Source organism: Cetorhinus maximus, chromosome 16 (assembly GCF_964194155.1).
Source record: "Cetorhinus maximus chromosome 16, sCetMax3.hap1.1, whole genome shotgun sequence".
Taxonomy (NCBI): domain Eukaryota; kingdom Metazoa; phylum Chordata; class Chondrichthyes; order Lamniformes; family Cetorhinidae; genus Cetorhinus; species Cetorhinus maximus.
The window spans coordinates 71,017,684-71,039,141 of record NC_135894.1 but is presented as its reverse complement, the minus strand read 5'-3'; the positions used below and the strand labels follow the sequence as shown (position 1 = coordinate 71,039,141).

The 21,458-nt window shown below is 44.4% G+C and overlaps 1 protein-coding gene across 7 annotated transcripts in view; it reads left to right on the top strand.

Annotated features, from left to right (window-relative positions):
• The first annotated feature begins 1,568 nt into the window (after positions 1–1,568).
• The window catches only part of LOC144691685 (E3 ubiquitin-protein ligase DZIP3-like), a 113,258-nt gene continuing 93,368 nt past the window's right edge, over positions 1,569–21,458 (top strand). For 6 of the 7 annotated variants that reach the window (XM_078560024.1, XM_078560023.1, XM_078560022.1 and 3 more), the window contains exon 1: positions 10,250–10,362. In XM_078560024.1, the coding sequence (XP_078416150.1) occupies positions 10,350–10,362 (13 nt within the window). In that variant the 5' untranslated portion in view covers positions 10,250–10,349. Of the gene's footprint in view, positions 1,664–10,249; positions 10,363–21,458 lie in introns of those variants that run through there. The other variant, XM_078560020.1, reaches the window with a different exon arrangement.

Below are 21,458 nucleotides of genomic sequence, written 5' to 3'. Positions count from 1 at the left end.
AAGCCTCTGGCCCAATGGACAGTTTTAACATTACATCTTTGGCCTCACAGGCAGACTGTTGTTTTAACATCAACTGGAAAGGATTCCAACAGCCTGGCTGAGAAAGCAGCCAATTACTATCTCTCAACTTCTTGAAGCCGGCTTGATTTTTAAAAGTCTCTGATCAACGCCTGCCAAGCGACCTACGCACAGAAAGCCCATTGTGTTGCAGTACCACTTGTTTCATGGATTTTTGTATTATTGTCCCCAACCAAAAACTCAATGGCATTGAACTCAGCCACGAAGGAAACACCCTCTGGACTTTGATTTCTCAGACTCTGGAAATAACGTGATATTCCTTCTGTGATTCTTGTACTGTTACTATCCATAGTTGTAAAACTCCTTTTTTCCTACACGACACCCCCCTTCCTTACTGTGTGCGTGTGTGTATAGTGGAATGGGAAGTTGTAAACGCTCCTCCCCTGGGTTTTGAATGCGGAATAAACTAACTTTCTGAGTTAATCATAACTCAAGTTTGCTGTCAGTTATTAGTAAATTGAATCACACAAACCAAGGGTTTTGGAAAACACGCCATGACATATTTTAAAAATAATTCAAAACAGCTTCTGCTTATGGACAGTTGGTGAGAGGAAAGGAGTACAGTTTGCCAGCCTCTTCCCTGTCTGTAACACTAGCCCTTTAAGAATAACATAATAATATAACACAAGGTGTTAGCATTTGGATAACTGCATTTTATCAATCGCTTCACGTTCCCCCTTACTCTTTTGCTCCTATAAATTTCATTCCTAACAATATTAACACGTGTGTTAAATTCCAATCTGTAAATTCAGTGCAAATTGTAAATAGACCCAGATATGTAACTCTGAGCAACTTTAGTGAATTCATGAACAATTTACAATCAAGTCTGTTAAGTTTGTTAAAATCAAAATATCGGAACTAGCCTTATTCCTAGTAAATATATTGTCGGAAATATTTAAATGGATGTACTTCTATGTGACCTACTTCACTTCTCGGATGAAGTACACAATATCAGGAACCGACATTGCTAACCCTCTGATTCTGGGAATCAGCTTTTCTGCGAAGCGAAAAACTTTATCATTGAACAGGAATTGGATTTGGTCTTTCTCGTACATATCGTTTTGCTAACCGCATTAAATTTACACAATTCACAAAATAAAAAGAAAATGCTGGGGGGAAAACTCAAGCCGGTTTTGTTGCCTCACGAAATCGTGATTTTCTTTTTGAGCAGATGACTCCCTGTGTGGTTTACGTCAAAGTTTCCCAGTGGTATTGTTGATTGTTCTTTGCGTTGCTTGGTTCCGTGTGGCGCAGTGATTAGGGAGGCTAGTTCTGTGATAATCTGTAGTTTAGCCTGCTCCTGTTGGTCTAATATTTAATGCCACTGCACCAATCTGTTTATTTTAACCACCGGAATACACCACAGGGAAAGACATACCACCAAGTAATGGGGAAGTCCGGACATTAAACATAACAGCATCGCGGAAGTATATTTCCGATTTAGGTTTTAATATATGTGGCCTCTTCTGTCAGAATTAACTTCTATAATGTCTTAAAACGGATGATTAAACGAGTAGAAACATCCAGAAGGAAAAACCAGTAAAACTTGTGAAACAACTGGGCCAAGCTGGAGTTCTATTTTAAGGTAATATCACAAGCTTTCCTGTTTTAGTTCGCAATCACGTACATTACTTAGCGAAATGACATTCTCAGCAATGGTAGTTGGCTACGTGGCAACTCAGGCTGGGTGTGGTTTTGGTTATTCAGTCTTGGCCGTTACAGACTTCCCTGAGTTCATCCAAGTTGCTTGAAATGAAACCTGGACCTGCTACCAAATAATGAACAAAAAACTTCCCCTTGACGAAAATCTGGCTCAATTGGAAAAGATTCAGTTTAATCAAGTAAACCCACTTCTCTTGTGTTTTCAAAGAACCATAGAATTGTTACGGCACAGAAGGTGGCCTTTCGGCCCTTTATATCTGTGCTGGCTGTCCAAAGGAGCAATTCAGTAGTGCCACTTCCCCACCTAACCCTCCCTGCACATTCTTCCTTTTCAGAGAATAACCCAATTCCCTCTTGAATGCTTCCACTGAACCCACCTCCACCGCACTCTTGGACAATGCATTCCAGATCCTAATCACTCACTGTGTGAAATAGTTTTTCCTCATGTCACCTTATTTCTTTTGCCAATTACCTTAAAAGTGTACGTGCCCTCTGGTTCTCAATCCTTCTACCGATTGGAACAGTTTCTCTTTATCTACTATGTCCAAACCCCTCATGATTTTGAATACCTCTATTAAATCCCCTCTCAACTTTCTCTTCTCCAAGGAAAATATTCCTAACTTCTCCAATCGATCTATGTAACCGAAGCTTCTCATCCCTGGGACCATTCTCATGAATCTTTTCCGCACTCTCTCTAATGCCTTCCCATCTATCCTAAAGTGTGGCACCCAGAACGGAACACAATACTTAAGTTAGGCCGAACCAGTGTTTTATACAAGTTTAACATAAGTTCCTTGCTTTTGTATTCTATGACCCTATTGATAAAGCCCAGGATGCTGTATGCTTTATTAACCACATTCTCAATATGTCATGCCACCTTCAATGATTTATGCACATATACACCCAGGTCCCTCTGCTCTTGCACCCATTTCAAAATTGTACCCTTTATTTTATATTGTCTCTCTGCATTCTTCCTACCCAAGTAAATTACTTCACACTTCTCTGCATTATATTTCGTCTGCCACTCATCTGCCCATTCCACCAAGCTGTTTACATTCTTTTCAAGTTCTACATTATCCTCCTTAAAGTTCACAATACTTCCAAGTTTTGTATCATCAGCAAATTTTGAAATTGTTCCCTGTACACCAAGGTCTAGTTCATTAATATATATCAGGGAGAGCGGGGGTCCCAAACACCGATCCCTGGGTTTTCAGGCAGCAGTTCCCTGTCTTTCATTTCAACACCAACAACTTGCATTTAGGTAGCACTTTTAATGTCCCAAAGGCTTCACAGGAGTATTATAAACAGCATTTGGCACTGAGCCACACAAGGAGATATTAGGGCAGATGATCAAAAGCTTGGTTAAAGAGATTGGTTTAAAGGAATATCTTAAACAATGAAAGAGGCAAAGAGACAGAGGTTCAGGGGAGGAATTCTAGAGCTTTCATCTTCAACAGCTGAAGGCATGGGCACTAACGGCAGATCAATTACAATTGGGGATGTGCTAGAAACCAGAAATGGAGGAGCTTAGATATCTTGCAGGGGTATAAGGGTTGGTGCAGGTTATGGAGATACAGAGGGGCAAGAGCATGGAGGGATTTGGATGAGATTTGTAAAATTGAGGTACTGCTCAACCAGGAGCCAGTGTAGGTCACAAGCACAAGCGTAATGGGTGAATGGGACTTAGCATGAGTTAGGGCACAGGCAGCAGAGTTCTAAGATCATAAGTAAAAGCAGAAGTAGGTCATTCGACCCATCAACTCTGCTCTGCCATTCGATAAAATCATGGCTGATCTGATAATCCTCAACTCCACTTTCCTGCCTTTTCCCTGTAACCCTTGATTCCCTTACTCATTAAAAATCTGTCTATCTCCACCTTGAATATACTTAATGAACCAGCCTCTGCAGCCCTCTGCAGTAAAGAATTCCACAGATTCACTACCCTCTGAGAGAAGAAATTCTTCTTCATCTCTGTCTTAAACGGGTGATCCCTCACTGAGATTATACCCTCTGGTCCTAGACTCTCCCACAAGAGGAAACAACTTCTCAGCATCCACCCTATCTAACCCCCTAAGAATCTTATATGTTTCAATAAGGTTGCCTCTCATTCTTCTAAACTCCAATGAGTACAGGCCCAACCTACACAACCTCTCCTCATAAGAAAATCCCGCCATACCCAGGATCAACCTAGTGAACCTTCTCTGGACTGCCTCCAATGCTAGTATATGTTTTGTTAGATAAGGGGACCAAAACTGTTCACAGATTATTCTAGGTGTGGCCTAACTAGTGCCTTGTATAGTTTTAGCAAGACTTCCCTATTTTTATACTCCATTCCTTTTGAAATAAAGGCCAACATTCCATTTGCTTTCCCTATTGGATGATCTCACGTTTACAGAGAGTAGAATGTTGGAGGACAGCCAGGAATGCATTGGAATAATGAAGTCTAGAGGTAACAAAGACATAATTGAGGGTTTCAGCAGCAGGTGAACTGAAGCAAGGGCAAAGGTGGGGGTTTTACAGTTGTGGAAGTAGCTGGTCGTTGTAGTGGAGTGAATACATGGTCTGAAGCTCACTCTGGGACAAATATGGCACCAAGGTTGCCAATGGTCTAGTTCAGTCTCAGGCAGTTCACAGGGAGAGGACTGAAGTCTGTAGCTAAGGAACAATATTTGTAACGGGCACCAAAGACAATTGCTTTGGCCTTCCCAATAATTAATTGGAGGGAATTTCTGCGCATTCAGTACTTGATGTAAACAAGCAGTGTGACAATTTAGAGACAGTAGGGGGGGGTCAAGAGAGTAGTGAGTAGAGCTGAGTGTCATCAACATACTAATGGGACCGCTACCTCCCAGAGGGTAGTGAATCTGTGGAATTCTTTACCGCAACGGGTTGTAGAGGCTAGGTCATTAAGTATTTTCAAGACTGAGATTTTAATCAGTAAGGGAATCAAGGGTTATGGGGAAAAGGCAGGAAAGTAGAGTTGAGGATTATCAGATCAGCCATGATCTCATTGAATGGCGGAGCAGACTCAATGGGCCCTTGGGGCCCAATGGCCGCCTTCTGCTCCTGCGTCTTATGGTCTTATGTTCTGGTTTCAGATGATGTCATTGAAGGGCAGCATATCAATGAGAAATAGAAAGAGGCAAGGATAGATCCGTGGGGGACTTGACAGGTAAAGGTTGGGAACAGGAAGAGAAGCCATTGAAAGGGATTTTCACGGTCATCCCATTAACTTTGTCATATTAAGTGGCCTTGTACTCCCATGGAGGGAGAGAATAAGACAGGATAGGGGTGAACTCAGGGGAGAGTACAGGATGATTTTAGATGGAGATCCAAATCATCGAGGATGAGAATCTGCTTGGTGCAGGGGCTGTGGCAGGAAAGGAGCGAAGATATCTTGGTGCACAAACTGTCATGATACATGGGCAGGTGGTAGGGTACAAGAATTTAATGGAGAGATGAGACACATGGAACAAGGTGAAATGCTCAAAGGAAAAGAATGTGCCAGAGGCTGAGGGGAGCAGAGCAGGGTGTGATTTGGTGATAAAAGGTACACTGCTGCTGCCACAGTTTGGGCTGGGCAAGTGCTGGAACATATGGCCGGGAGAAGGTATCATCACCCCCAGCCAGGTTTCCATTAAAGCCATGATGTCAATGTAATCATCCACATGCAGTTCATGGACGGCAAGGGCTTTGTTCATAAGTGAACAGACATTCCGGAGGGAAATGTATGGATGGGTGCTAATAGCTGATCCACTGCCAGAGTCCAGTATTGGGAAGGTTGAGTGATAGTAGGAAAGATGAGGACCCTGTGGGTGCCCCTGGGTAGAAAGTTTTTAGCAAAGGAGCAGAATGGCACAGTCGGGTTTCTGTTTGTAAGGAAGCTATGGTGCGTTTCCTTGATGGGTCCTTCAGAGAATGCAGGTAAGGAGGGAAGTAGCAGGCTTATCCAAAAGGGATAAAAACAAAAAACTACTGCAGATGCTGGAAATCCAAAACAAAAACAGAATTACCTGGAGAAACTCAGCAGGTCTGGCAGCATCGGTGGAGAAGAAAAGAGTCCATGTTTCAAGTCCTCATGACCCTTCAACAGAACTCCAAAAGGGAGTCAGGTTTGGGACAGGAGAGGAGGAAGGGGAGAAGTGCTGAAGAGTTGGGATAGGGATTTAAAAGGGCAGAGTACCCAAGAGGAGAGAAATGAAAAGAGGAAAGACGACAGGGGAGAGGTATCGAGGAAGGATAAATAATAAAGAGAAAAGGGGGAGAAGAAAGTGAAAGCGATGGGCTCAGGTCCGAAGCAGCAAGCAAAATGAGCAGAAACAGGCCATTCAGTCCAATCAGTCTATGCAACAGTAACGCTCCACTGGAGCCTCCTCCTGTCTTTCCTCATCGAACTCAATGATCAGCATAACCTGGGTTGTGTGTCAGGATTAGGATACTTTTATGCTGGCTATAAATGGGGACTAGACAGGAGACAATAGGAGAGAGTCGGAGTTAAAGTCAGAGGTTCTATGGTGGGATAAATGTAGATAGGGTGGAGTTGACATGCTGCATCAACAAACTGTTGCCCAGGTTTGGAGACAGGTGTGGAGGGTGAGTGAGCCAAAAATTATTTGAAGATTAGTGTAATGGAGGACACACTGCTGGAGTATTTCCGTGGGAATGTGGAGCAATGTGGTGCTTTATACAAGGTACAGAAGCAACCACAGGGCAAAAAGATAGTGGTGAAATTGGAGGACAGCATAAGTAGGCTGACCAGATTTTCAAAAGTAAAAATCAGCACACATTGACTACCTTTCCTGGTGATATTGAGTTTCACATCAAGGGAATATGAGAGGCTATGTGATTGTGCCTCACCCCAGTGTAGTACTGAGCTGTTTGCTCCTGGCCCCCTTATTGAGCACTTTTACCTGGAGCAGCACCACTTGCCGCACATCCCCTACCATCACGAGTTCACGGTTGCTAAGAGACGCTGTCAACAGCACATCCGGGAGAGTAGCTGGACTTTTCTTTTGAGAGCTCCTGGAGTACAAGCCTGGCAGGGGGTGGTTCCCTGGGATCCTCCCATTCCTGCTGTATCTTCTCGGTTTGCATTCTGGTTCCTTTGGCATTTTGCCACTGCCTTGTTCCCATTGGTATAGCTTAAAGGTTATCCAAAGAGAGAAAAGCTGAAAACTGGGACACTTGAATGCTTTTGAGGAAATTCTCAGGAGCCCGGGGTGTTTCATGAGAATCCGGGACTGTCTGGTCACCCTAACCATAAGTTCCAGAAGTGGCAAAGAAAGGGACTATGGCCTTGGGAGAATGAAGTTCTGACCAGGGCCCATTTCCACATTGAGGATACTCCCCATCGTGTTGTGTGACACCACCAACATGCTAAATGGGATAGATTTCGAACAGATCTAGCAATTCAAAACTGGGCACCCATGAGCTGCTGTGAGCCATCATCAGTAGCAGAACTGTACTCAACCACAATCTGTAACCTGGCATATCCCCCACTCTACCATTACGATCAAGCTGGGGGATCAACCCTGGTACAATGAAGAATGCAGGAGGGCATGCCAGAAACAGCACCAGGCATACCTAAAAATGAGGTGCCAACCTGGTAAAGCTATAACACAAGACTACTTGCATGCCAGATGGCGAAAGCAGCATTCGATTGACAGGTCTAAGCGATTCCACAACCAACGGATCAGATGTAAGCTCTGCAGTCCTGCCACATCCAGTCATGAATGATGGTGGACAATTAAACAACTCACTGGAGGAAGAGGCTAAACAAATATCCCCATCCTCAATTATAGGGGAGTCTAGCACATCAGTGCAAAAGACAAGGCTGAAGCATTTGCAACCACCTTCAGCCAGAAGTGCCAAGTGGATGATCCATCTTGGCCTCCTCCTGAAGTCCCCAGCATCACAGATGCCAGTCTTCAGCCAATTTGATTCACTCCGCGTGATATCAAAAAATGGCTGAAGGCACTGGATGCTACAAAGGCTATGGGCCCTGACAACATTCCGGCAATAGTACTGAATACTTGTGCTCCAGAACTAGCCACGGCCCTAGCAAAGCTGTTCCAGTACAGCTACAACACTGGCACCTACCCGGCAATGTGGAAAATTGCCCAGGTATGTCCTGTCCACAAAACACAGGACAAGTCCAACCCGGCCAACCACTATTCTTGATCATCAGCAAAGTGATGGAAATTGTCGTCGACACTGCTATCAAGCAGCACTTACTCAGCAATAACCTGTTCACTGATGCTCAGTTTGGGTTCCACCAGGGCCACTCAGCTCCTGACCTCATTATAGCCTTGGTCCTAACATGGACAAAAGAGATGACCTCAAGAAGTGAGGAAAGGCCGCATTTGACCGAGTGTGGCATCAAGGAGCCCTGGAAAAACTGGAGTCAGTGGGAATCAGGGGAAAAACCCTCATCTGATTGGAGTCATACCTAGCACAAAGGAAGATGGTTGTGGTTGCTGGAGGTCAATCATCTCAGTACTGGGACATTGCAGGAGTTCCTCAGCGTAGTGTCCTAGGCCCAACCATCTTCGATGTTTCATCAATGAACTTCCCTCCATCATAGGATCAGAAGTGAGGATGTTCGCAGATGATTGCACAATGTTTAGCACCATTCACAACACCTCAGATACTGAAGTGGTCTGTGTTCATATGCAGCAAGACCTGGACAATTTCCAGGCTTGGGTTGATAAGTGGCAAGTAACATTCGCGCCACACAAGTGTCAGGCAATGACCATCTCCGACAAGAGAGAATCTAACCATCGCCCCTTAACATTCAATGACATCGCTGAATCCCCCATTACCAAATCCGAGGTTTACCATTGACAGAAACTGACCCAGACCAGCCATATAAATACTGCAGCTACAAGAACAGGTCAGAGGCTGGGAATTTTGCAGAGAGTAAATCATCTCTGACTCCCCAAAGCTTGTCTACCATCTATAAGGCACAAGTCAGGAGTGTGATGGAATGCTCTCCACTTGCCTAGATGAGTGCAGCTCCAAAAACACTCAAGAAGCTTAACACCCTCCAGAACAAAGCAGCCCGCTTGATTGGCACCACATCCACCACCTTCAACATTCACTCACTCCACCACTGACGCAGTGGCAGCAATGTGGACCATCTACAAGATGCAGTGCAGCGACTCAACAAGGCTCCTACAACAGCACCTTCCAAACCCACATCAGAACACCCCCACTTACAAGTTCCCCTTCAAATCATACACCATCCTGACTTGGAACTATATTGCTGTTCCTTAACTGTCACTGGGTCAAAATCCTGGAACTCACTTCCCAACAGCATTGTGGGTGTTCCTACAACACATGGACTGTGGTGGTTCAAGAAGGCAGCTCACTACCACCTTCTCACGGGCGATTAGGGATGGGCAATAAATGCTGGCCTCGTCAGCGATGCGCACATCTTGTGAAAACATTTTCAAAAAAATGGGTCAGACTGTAGCTGAAGCTAACAAGCCTATGCAAGTCACTGGCACAGCAAATAACAGCAGTAATGGGGGTTGGGCTGTAGGCTAGACAAAGTTACTTTAAAATTTAAACAGCTGTACAGCAGATCAGTGACGCTGCAGCACAGTACAGTCTAATGTAAAAGCGTAGGAATTTGGAAGCAAAACTTGAGGATCGAGCATTGTGCTCATTGAGAAAAGCAAAGAGCAGGCATGGTCAAGGGATGGGCCAGGGATGTTTAGTGGCAGTGGGTTGCAGTTAACTTGTAGTTCAGGTTAAAATCCACCCACTATTAGTGCCAGGGGAATTTAAGAACAGTGGAAGAGCAGAGTTTGGAGGAGAAAGGACAACAGGTAGCCAAGGATAAAGGAGCTCCTTCTGGAGCTGTCTGTTCAGAGGCCATTTGAATCATGTTCCTCCTTCACAGGATCATGGGGATCTTGGATTACTGAAAATTTCAGCAATTAATGAGGGTCAGATAAATATGTTCCCTTCAGGGTGAAGATCAGTCAGTATCGTGCTGTAATTTTGGACTAGATTTTCGTCCACTTACTCATAGTGGGGTATCAATTATGCCCAGAGCTTCATTTGGGGGGGGGGGGGGGGGGCCACAGGGAATGATGTCAGGATCTTGTGGCAATCAGGATGGGTGGATTCAATCAGGAGTGCAGTCGAGTTTGGTGAATTCTTCGCAACTCCGCCTATTTGGCGGGGAACATAGGAGCAGAAGTAGTAGGCCCCTCCAAGCCTCTCTATTCACTGAGATCATGACTGCTCTGAGACCTAACTTGCCCTGTTTTTTCCTTCAATAAGATGGAAATCAGAATTTCAATATTAGGGGTGTTTGGAGGATATGTTGGGGCGAGCAGGTGGCGGGTTTCAGTTTGTAGTATTACGTCTTAATTGGATAGTGACTGGTTGTAGGGGCGGGTTGAGGCAGCAACCGAAACTGGCGCTTTTCGAAATCACAAGCTAGAGCTTGTGTTCAGTGTCAACACCCAAGCGGTTTTTAAGCTCTTGCCGCGCCTGTGCGGAACTGGGACGTCGACACTGCGACACGTAAGGCAGAGGCTGGTATCCCATTGTCCGATTAAAACCCGAAAGGAGGGCCTCACTCAACATACATAGTCATGGCTGGAACAGGTAAGTTCACCAGGCATCAGGGGTCTGTCGCACGATAGTCCTCTTCGCTGCTTTCTCTATTTAGGCTCGAGAATTAAACGCGCGTTAGCCCGGAAATGTCTCTCTCTCAAACCGCAAACCGCTTGGCACGGAGCCAATAACCTACATTCCCGGAATAAAATCCCACCGACGTTCCTGATTTTAGTTGTTGCTTCTTTGTTCGGTGATGTTAAATAAAGAGTGGGCGAGTTGAGTATGTACCTCCCACACACACACACTAGCGGAAATAGGGACAGGGATTTAAATACCGAGGCGATTCTCCACTCCGCTTTGAAGCTGCCCTTCACATCAACACAACTCCAGCCCAGCTGGTTCTTGCGCTGATGTCAAAGCGTATATGGCGGGGGTTTTTTTTTTTAAAAAAAGGCGGTTCTACTCATAAACACGACTTGAAATGCAGTTCAATATAATTGTTCGATTTGAACACCTCGGGCTGAATTTTACGGCCCCCCCGCCCCCGCCGCCGCCGCCGGCGTAATTGCGGGAGGGGCAGAGAACACGTCACATTGGATGGATTGGCCAGTCCCACTGAGCCCCGAGCTGGAGCTGCTGCTGCTGCCCCATCCCCCATCCCCAAACAATATGTGGGCAGATAAGGCATCAGCTAGCCTGCCACCCCTTAGGGCTATTGGGCCCCTTACTGTTTCCGCCTCCATCGCAATAATACGTGCAGCTGGCATTTAACTTTACTTACAAGACAGCAGCAGCAGCAACTACCTGTACATCAAACTCTGACTAAAGAAGAACCCTCTCCTAGAAGTTCCTCGTGCTGCTAACTCATTGATTTACACAGATCATGTGATTGTGCAACATTGGATTATCCTTAAAGTTACAGTCCTACGTTTACCAAAACTATAATTACTACGTTCCTCCCCATTTAACTTTTCTGTACTTTTTGTATTTACAAGGATATTTATCTCATGGACATCACATTATTTACACAGGTCATGAAGTTACAAGTTCAGTCTTTCCAGGTCCATGTGGAACGTTGTAGCTCCACGACTTCCGATTTTTTTTTTTTGCAGGAACCACATTCTCTGGAACCGCATTAACATCAGGTACCTCATTAGGCATAGGCAGTTCAGTGTCGTCCACTCCGACAGAGACATCAGGCATGTCTATCCTTGGCTGAGCAACTTCAACAGGAACCACAGGTTCAGCAATGGTTACAGGTGGAACATGTTTTTGTTGGGGTATCTCTCTTCTCCTTAAATGATCCACATGCTTATGGTAATCCGGCCCTCCACTTTCACATGGTACAACAATGGTCCGGTCACTGAGCTTACTGTGCCAGGTAATCACTTCAGTCCTACACTGAAATTCCTTACACATACTGCTTCTCCAACAGTTAATTGTTGCTCATTACTATGCAAATCACGAGCCATTTTTTGGTTCCCTTGACTTTTCTCCACCCTTCCCTCCAGCTTGGGAAGTATCAGGCTTAGTCTTGTTTGAAGATGGCGCCTCATGAGTAATACTGCAGGTGTTGCTCCTGTCGTAGTGTGGGGGGTTGTTCTGTAGTGAAATAGGAAACAAGCAGGTCTAGATTCCAACAATTCACCTGTGAAATTTTTAATTACCGCCTTAAAAGTTTGTACTGCTCTTTCCGCCAGTCTGTTAGATGACGGATGGTACTCTGCAGTCTTCATGTGGCTGATACCACTGAGGCTGACAAATCGTTGAAACTCAGTGCTCGTAAACGCAGTACCATTATCTGAGACGATCACCTCTGGCAATCCATGGATGGTGAAGCGTTGGCATAGTTTTTCTATAGTAGCGCCTGATGTTGGCAATTTTACCTCGTGAACGTCTAACCACTTGGAATGAGCATCTATAAGCAGTAGAAACATGGTTCCAAGTAAAGGACCGACGTAATCTTTGTGCAATGTCACCCAGAATCTACCAGACCACTCCCATGGGCGTAATGGGGCTGCCACCGGCAACTTTTATAGCTATTGACATTGCAAACAGTGTTTTACCACCTTTTCAATATCGTCGTCCATCCCCGGCCACCAAAGATAACTTTGTGCTATAGTCTTCATTCGTAAGATTCCTGGGCACTGTGTAGCTCTGCTAAGAGTGGTTCCCTTCCTTGTGAAGGAACTACTACTCATGCATGCCATAATAGTATACCGTCTTGAGGGCTCATCCCGTGTTTTCAGTTCACAGAATCTCACACACAGTCCCAGTCACTATCAACACCTTCTTTACCTCTACCATTAACACTCCCTTTTGTTTTGTGTCTATGACATTTTTGTCAATCTCCCCTTAGCTGACTTTCTATCTCATTCCACCTCTTCTCAAACAGTATAAAATCCATCATATTTCTACATCGAGTCTGCTTTGACATGTGAGAAACACCTGACCTACCTATCTAATCCCATTTACCAGCACTTGGCCCATAGCCTTGAATGTTTTGATGTGCCAAGTGCTCATCCAGGTACTTTTTTTACAGGTACTTTAGGATGTGAGACAACCGCCTCCACCACCCTCCCAGGCTGCACATTCCAGACCGTCACCACCCTCTGGGTAAAAATGTTTTTCCTCACATCCCCCCTAAACTTCCTGCCCCTCACCTTGAACTTTTGTCCCCTCGTGACTGACCCTTCAACTAAGGGGAACAGCTGCTCCCTATCCACCCTGTCCAAACCTCTCATAATCTTGTACACCCCGATCAGGTTGCCCCTCAGTCTTCTCTGCTCCAACAAAAACAACCCAAGTCTATCCAACCTCTCTTCATAACTTAAATGTTTCATCCCAGGCAACATCCTGGTGAATCTCCTCTGCACCCCCTCCAGTGCAATCAAATCCTTCCTATAATGTGGCGACCAGAACTGCACACAATACTCCAGCTGTGGCCTCACCAAGGTTCTATATAATTCCAACATGACCTCCCTACTTTTGTAATCTATGCCTCGATTGATAAAGGCAAGTGTCCCATATGCCTTTTTCACTACCCCACTAACATGCCCCTCCGCTTTCAGAGATTTATGGAGACACACGCCAAGGTCCCTTTGTTCCTCAGAACTTCCTAGTGTCATGCTGTTCATTGAATACTTCCTTGTCAAATTACTCCTTCCAAAGTGTATCACCTCACACTTTTCAGGGTTAAATTCCATCTGCCACTTATCTGCCCAATTGGCCATCCCGTCTATATCTTCCTGTAGCCCAAAACACTCAACCTCACTGTTAACCACCCAGCCAATCTTTGTGTCATCCGCAAACTTACTAATCCTACCCCCCACATAGTCATCTATGTCATTTATATAAATGACGAATAATAGGGGACTGAGCACTGATTCCTGTGGTATGCCACTGGACAATGGCTTCCAGTCACTAAAGCAAGGTTGAAGGATCTGTCATCACTCTCTGTCTCCTACAACTAAGCCAATTTTGAATCCACCTCATCAAATTACCCTGTATCCCATGTGCATTTGCCTTCTTTATAAGTCTCCCATGTGGCACCTTGTCAAAGGCTTTGCTGAAATCCATATAAACTGCATCAACTGCACTACCCTCATCTACACACCTGGTCACCTCCTCAAAAAATTCAATCAAATTTGTTAGGCATGACCTCCCTCTGACAAAGCCGTGCTGACTATCCCTGATCAAACCTTGCCTCTCCAAGTGGAGATAGATTCTCTCCTTCAGAATTTTCTCCAATAGTTTCCCTATCACTGATGTGAGACTCACGGGCCTCTAGTTCCCTGGCTTATCTCTACAACATTTCTTAAATAGCGGAACCACATTAGCTGTTCTCCAGTCCTCTGGCACCTCCACCGTGGCTAGAGAGGAATTAAAATTTTTTTAATTTTTAAAATGTTTTAATTTCACCACGAAGGTAGCAATGCTCTCCCCTTGGGCTCTATTCCATCATTTGAACCTAAACTCTGCATTATGACTGAGGGCTTGGGTTGGAAATGTCCATTACCGAGGTCTACTAATTCACTGAAAGTTTTTGAATCTGGGGCATTAGGGGCCATCAAGCTATAAATTAAACTGTAGATTTTGCTCCCACAAATACTCGGGAGAATTGCTCTCCTCTTTCCAACCCCCCCCCCCCCCGTGATTTTGTTGGCTTGAAAGTGGAACACAAGGCGTTCTATATATTGAGACCAGTCGTTCGTGTCTGGTTCAAAAGGATTGATTCTGCCAAATTGTGGCATCTCGGATGAGTATATCTTCCTTTCTTTTTGATTATCTTAGATAATCTCAATCGCTGGATGAGGGACAGTACCGGATCTGATTTATCCTCATCACCAGTTTGTTATAGAGTTGATTTTCCAGGCAATTTTTCTTGGTGGACACATTTAATTTAATTTACAAGACAGCAGCAGCAACTACATGTGTGCATCAAACTATATAACCCTAGAGGTTCCCGCGCTGCTAACTCATTGGTTTACACAGATCATGTAATCTTACAACATAGGATTATTGTAAAGCTACAGTCCTACGTTTACCAAAAGTATAATTACTATAGTACTCCACCCCCCCCTTCCTCCCTTCCTCCCTCCCTCTCTCCCTCCCTCCCTAGTGTCCTCATTCCCTACCCAGACTCACCTTTTTAGTCCAGCATCCATGTTCCTTCTCCTCGGGACTGCTTGTAGTCCCAGGTATAGCCACGACTGAGTTCTGAAGCTGCTGAGACTACTCAGCCAGCCAATCAGATTGGCCGGCTGCTCTCGAGGGCCGGATTTCCTTTTCCTGAGGGGTGGAGGTCCCACTGTCAGCTTGTTAAGGCCACCCCAACGTATTATCACTGCATCCTTTATTTATAGGCGGTTGGCCAGCCCAAGACTTGCGTTTTCTACCCTGCCCACCCCATAAGGTTCGCCCCTTCGGATCTCTAGTTCCCTCCAGAGCTGATTGTGGGATAACCTTGAAGTGGTGTTTGCGGGAATTCATGGGCCTGCATTGAGTGGATGGGATCGGTTTTGCTTATGGTTGCATTTTTACAAGAGTAGAGTACTAGCTCATTTTGCCAACGTTTTTCCCCAGTGCAGGTGTATTTGTATTTGACACTGGAGAGGCCCCATCAATATTTTCTCCCTGTGTAGGTACAAGATACTAGGCTTGGCTCAGTGGTAACGCTGTTGTCCCTGTAAGATTTTGGATTCGGGAGCCACGGGTACCTAAGATAGGCAGTCCAGAATTTGTAAGTAATTTAGGGAGGCGGGGATCAGGGATCCTAGCAGTAGTTTATTAAGGAACAAATGTTTAGATATGATGCATTAGCTAAACAGACAGGAAAAGTATACAACCCCGTGACAGTTGAGAGCAGTTCATTGATCCCAGAGGACAAACGAGACGGTTGGCACAAAGTATGTTGATTTCAGTAGCTTGTAATAATAGCATTCTGCCCAAAGCAACCGAGCGTACCATTCCTCCTAATGTGACCAGAATGAGATCTGGAAGAATTGCCAAACCTCCTGACCGTCTGAATTTATAAAGTCAGAGACTTGAGTGGGGGGAGAAGGGGTAGCAAGTAAAGAAGGATTTGTATTGCAAATATATTTGGGTAAGGACATTTGGGGAGGGGGGTGTAGTATAAGGGTGTTCAGCATCGCAAGGATTAATGTGGGACTGGAGGACAGTACCATCTACTATATGATGTAGAGAGTCACATGATAGTGAACTGAGTATGGTAGAGCTTAGCAGAATCCAGCAGGGAGATAGTATCTAGTATGGCAATACAATGTATATAGATATGTGTTCCTTATAAATAAACACTTGATGTTCAACCACACAAGCCTCCAGATCTCTCTGTGAGACACAGAACAAATCCTTACAACATCCTTGCAGCATTTTGTTCCAGTGTTTGCTCTAGATTTTTCCTTGTATAACGTGCTCTATCATGTGCCTTCCATTCCCAGCAATGATCCCCTCCTCCCTTTTACAACATATCTACCCATTCTCTTAACTCCTTTGTACTTCTTATTATTCCAGACTATTTTTCCTTAAATTTGTCTTTCTGAATCTCTTTAGAAAGCCTATCATCAAAAATATACTTGTAACCCCCATTGCACTCTTCTGTAGCTCCCAGGATACCCCTTGCTCCCAGCGTGCCTGTTTTCTCAGTCAGTCAAATTGTCTTCCCTAGCATATGCCAATGCCATTGTGACTCCTGGCTTCATTTGATAACTACTTGAAGTGTGTTTAACTACAAGTTAAGACTTGCTGACACCCCAACTACTTGGGTCCCATTCCTGACACCAATCTGTAAGATTTTGGGTTCAGGAGCCATAGATATGTAAGAGAGGCGGTTGAACATTTGTAAGTAATTTTGAGGAAGTTTATTAAGTTCACTAATAAACAACAGTTTAGATATGATGCATTAGCTAAATAGAGAGGAAAAGAATACAGCCGGTGACAGTTGCAAGCGGTTCACTAATCCCAGAGGGCAAATGGACGGTTGGCCCCGAGTGTGTTGATTTCAGTAGCTTGTGATAACTTCATTCTGCTGTCTAGCTGAAGTGTCAAGAAACTCTTTACGCCGGTCTTCCTCGCTCTTCCCTGGGCATCTTCCATCTGAAGGAAGCAGCTGCGGGAGTAGGACTTTCCCTATCTCCCTGCACTTCATTAATATACTTTTAATTACACCATGTCAATCACCCATTCAAGCCCTTCTGACCAATGAATAGAGGACGGGTACCCTAGATGGCACCGTGGTGACCTCTGCGCGGGCCCCACCCCATCCATAACTTGGCTTGAAATCGCCTTTTTATTTACCTCATGCTGGAGGCCATTTGCTAGATTTAGGGGTACGCAGGGCACCAGACAGGATGCCTGCTGTCATGTCAGGAATGCTTATAGAGTCTAGTGACCTCAATGTGGGGAGCACCATCTTTGTGACCTTTATCTCTACCTTGTCTTGGGCCCTGACTCTTTAGAATAGTTTTTTTCCTAGAGAGGAAGAATCAATGCTGTGCCAGCTAATCCCATTAGAGTACTATACAATTCTTAAAAAATATCATTTTTTAAAGGTCACTATTTCTTTCACCTCAGAATCTGAAAGGTTCAAGTTGCGCACCAGAGTTTCAGCATGTAACCTGGGTTTCTACTTCAGTGCATACTGAGAGAATGTATGCTATGGAGTTGTTGATAAGTCACTGGATGTTCTGTGGAATAAGTCACAAACCCTGGAAAAGTACTGGGATAATGGTCCAAGGCAAAATGGGATGATAATGGGACAAGTTAAAGAAACAAACTGGATCTAGAGGAGGTATAAATAGCAGAATTGTTGCCAACAGCTGCTGTCTAGATTTAAAAAGGAGCAGCAGTTAAAATCTGAACTCAATATTGAGCCTGGAAGTCTTGTAAAGTGGTGTGTTATGGACAGGGTTTGTGTGGTCCTTTTGAATCCATAATCAGGATATTTGTATGTAACGTGTGTGTTTTGTTACCCTCGAGGGGTAAATCACTTCTAGCAGCAGGCTTTTTGGTGATTTTTAAAAATAAGCGCAAGCTATTTGTGATCACATTTGCCCTGGATGTTTGAACGCAACTTCTCAAATTACTCAAAGCCGTAATTCTAAAAATGGAACTTATGACTCAGTCATAATGCAGGCCTGTTAATAGTTGGAGCGATGTTCTTTCGGAAACAAAGGATTCTCATGAAGCTGTGAAGCCTCTTGTAGACAAATAGCCAGGGTAGCTCAGATAGACTTGAAAGCTGGAACAAATACAGTATTTTGAATGCATTAGAAGACGTTCAGCTATAATGGTTCAGCTGTTTCAGATGTTTCCTGGTACTTCAGATGTTTCTCTCACACACATCATTGCTTTGTTCAGGTTGTATTCTACTGCAGACTCTGATCATTAATTTCAATCACATGACCGTAGGGTTAACACTTCCTGGGTCCAGACCATCATGATACAGTAGCAGTTGACGATGATTATTCACTCTTATCTCTGTCCCATCTTGAGCTGAAAAAGTCTCCTTCGTTCAAAATGGCACTCCGAGCTAACAGCCCAGAGATTTCATATTCCTCAAGTGCTGGTTCATCCTTACGCAATGAGATGTTTAAACTTCACAGGTGGCTGTGAAGTACCCTTATTTATGTCCACGTTTAAATATCGGCACAGAATTGAATACTGTCCACAGTTTAAATGTCCACAGTCACATGTTAAGTTGCAGCCATCTTAAAAGATTTGTGGCCAATTTCACAAAGTATGATCTTGTAGTCCATAATATCCAGCATCCTCATGCTTGTACTGAACATGACAACTGTCATGACACAGTACCTGCATTATGGTATTGGTATTATAGATCTTTAGGGACATTAAAAAATCTAGACTTTAAAAATAAATCTGGAATTTAAGATAGCTCCTCAGAGCTACTGGACCATTTTGTGGATGAAATTTGTTATCTCTCGAGGGCAAAAATATCTTTTCTGATATTGGCTCACTGGTTTCAATCGGGTAATTAAACAAAACTTCACTGATACCTTCTACAATGAAAATGCAAATTTGCCTTGTCAAAGCTAAAGGCTTTGGCTATCTTAAAAAAAGCCACATTGGGGAGAAGACATCAGACTGTTAATTAAATTACCACAATCCCTTATTAACCCAACACTGAAGTCCCATGATACAGTAGCCATCTTGGCTTTCTGGTAAAAACGTAGCAGAAATTTCAAACTGTTTTTCAGAAACTTCTTCAAAGACACAGAATTCCAACAGAGAAAGAGGGGGAGAGAGGGTTCAACAGGCAAAACTATTGACCACTGTAGCTAATTCAGCAGCAAAGTAACTGACTACAATATTTTGAAAGAGAAACTAAGCGCCTTTCTCTCCTGTTCCATCTTGAAGCCTGCCTGTGTAAACAATCTCTGGGCCAATCAACTCTAGGAACTATCACATCTACCGAGAAATCTCAGCATTTTCAAGACCTTCACTCCAGCTAAAGTAACAACTCAACTATGAACATCAACCTGCACTGCCGTGGGAAGGAGATGGGTTCTTGGGAGCGATTGAAGAGTGGAAGAGTGTGTTGCAGAGGGTTAATGCTGAAAGAGAGGGGAAGATGTATTTGCTGGTGGTGTCACACTAGAGATGGCAGAAATGAGTAAGAATGATCTGTTGAATGTGGAAGCTGGTGGGGTGGCAGGTGAGCACCCAGAACATAGGACTTTGGAGCAGGGGTAGGCCATCCAGCCGTTTGGGAAATAGGGAAATCCTATTGTGGTCCTGTGAGGGAGGGTAAGGGTGAAAGAAGTGTAGGCAATGAGAAGGACACAGCTGAGGGTTGTGTCAACCATGCTGGAGGGGATTGCTTGGTTGAGGACAAAAATAGAAGACGTATTGGAAAAATTGGCATGGAAGATAACACCACCTTTTCAGATGCGACAGAAACTGGGAGAGTGGGAGAGCGGAAATTAGAAACAAAGAAATTTTCCAGTTCAGAAAAAGATGTGAAGCTTAAGACTGCCCAAAATCTTGTATGACTCATCTGAATACTTCCTGTTTGTATTGTGCTAGGAACCTGCCTTGACTTGGTAGCATTATTGCCTCTGCGTTGTAAGGTTCCAAGTTCCACACCAAAGATTGTGCACAGCATCTAGGCTGACCCTTCGGTACAGTACTGCAAGAGTGCTACGGTATCAGAGGCGCTAACTTGCAGATGAGATGTTAAACTGAGGCTCTGTCTTTCCCCTTAACTGTATGTGAAAGGGAGGTTTAACGAAGGGGAGTGGAGTTCTCCCTGGGGTCCAGGCTAACATTTATCCCTCAGTGAATTTCAATGAAACATGTTTGCCTGGATTTTGCAGTAAGAATAATGGTGAGGCTATTGGTGCTCACTGTTATTATAGAGCAAATCTGAGAGCAACTTCCAACGTTCAAACTTACACAGTAAAATGCAGAAATCAGGAATTTACTATCTGAGTTGAACTCCTCTTCCACAAGCTTTGTTACACCAGTACCTCGCTGATAGACTGAGAATTCATTTACGAGGGGCCTGAAGTTGTGGTGGTGTATTACAGTTCATGCGGGGAGTCCGAGTTGCTGTGGCAACATGCACTTTTACATGCGTATTGTAGTCTGGAGCTATGTATAGTGATAGTGGAGGCTTAACGTTCTTTCCATCACATGACTGTTCAGCAATCCCTCCTGCTCTTACCACCTGCCATTGGTGTGGGTTGGTGGGATTTACAGGTTGAATGAACCTTCCTTGGTCATCAAGTCCTGGAGTGGGGCTCGAATCCGGACCTTCTGGCACAGAGGCTGCCCACTGTGCAACAAAAGTTGTGGTTCTTACTCACTATTCATTGCCAAACCCACGACCACTATCATCGAGGTGAGGCGATAGTGACTTCCCTTGACACCAAAGCCACATTTGACCCAAGTGTGGCATCAAGGAGCCCTAGCAAAACTGGAGTCAATGGGAATCAGGGAGAAAACTCTCCGCTGGTTGGAGTCATACTTAACACAAAAGAATATGGTTGTGGTTGTTGGAGGTCAGTCACCTCAGCTCCAGGACATCACTGCAGGAGTTCCTCAGGATAGTGTCCTCGGCCCAACCATCTTCAGCTGCTTCATCATTAATGACCTTCCTTCCATCATAAGTTCAGAAGTGGGGATCCAAAACAAAAACAGAATTACCTGGAAAAACTCAGCAGGTCTGGCAGCATCGGCGGAGAAGAAAAGAGTTGACGTTTCGAGTCCTCATGACCCTTCAGCAGAACTGCTGAGTTTTTCCAGGTAATTCTGTTTTTATTTTGGATTTCCAGCATTCGCAGTAGTCTTTTGTTTTTATCAGAAGTGGGGATGTTTGCTGATGATAGCACGATGTTCAGCACCATTCGCGAAGGAGAGAATCTATCTCCGCTTGGAGAGGCAAGGTTTGATCAGGGATAGTCGGCATGGCTTTGTCAGAGGGAGGTCATGCCTAACAAATTTGATTGAATTTTTTGAGAAGGTGACCAGGTGTATAGATGAGGGTAGTGCAGTTGATGTAGTTTATATGGATTTCAGCAAAGCCTTTGACAAGGTCCCACATGGGAGACTTATAAAGAAGGCAAATGCACATGGGATACAGGGTAATTTGATGAGGTGGATTC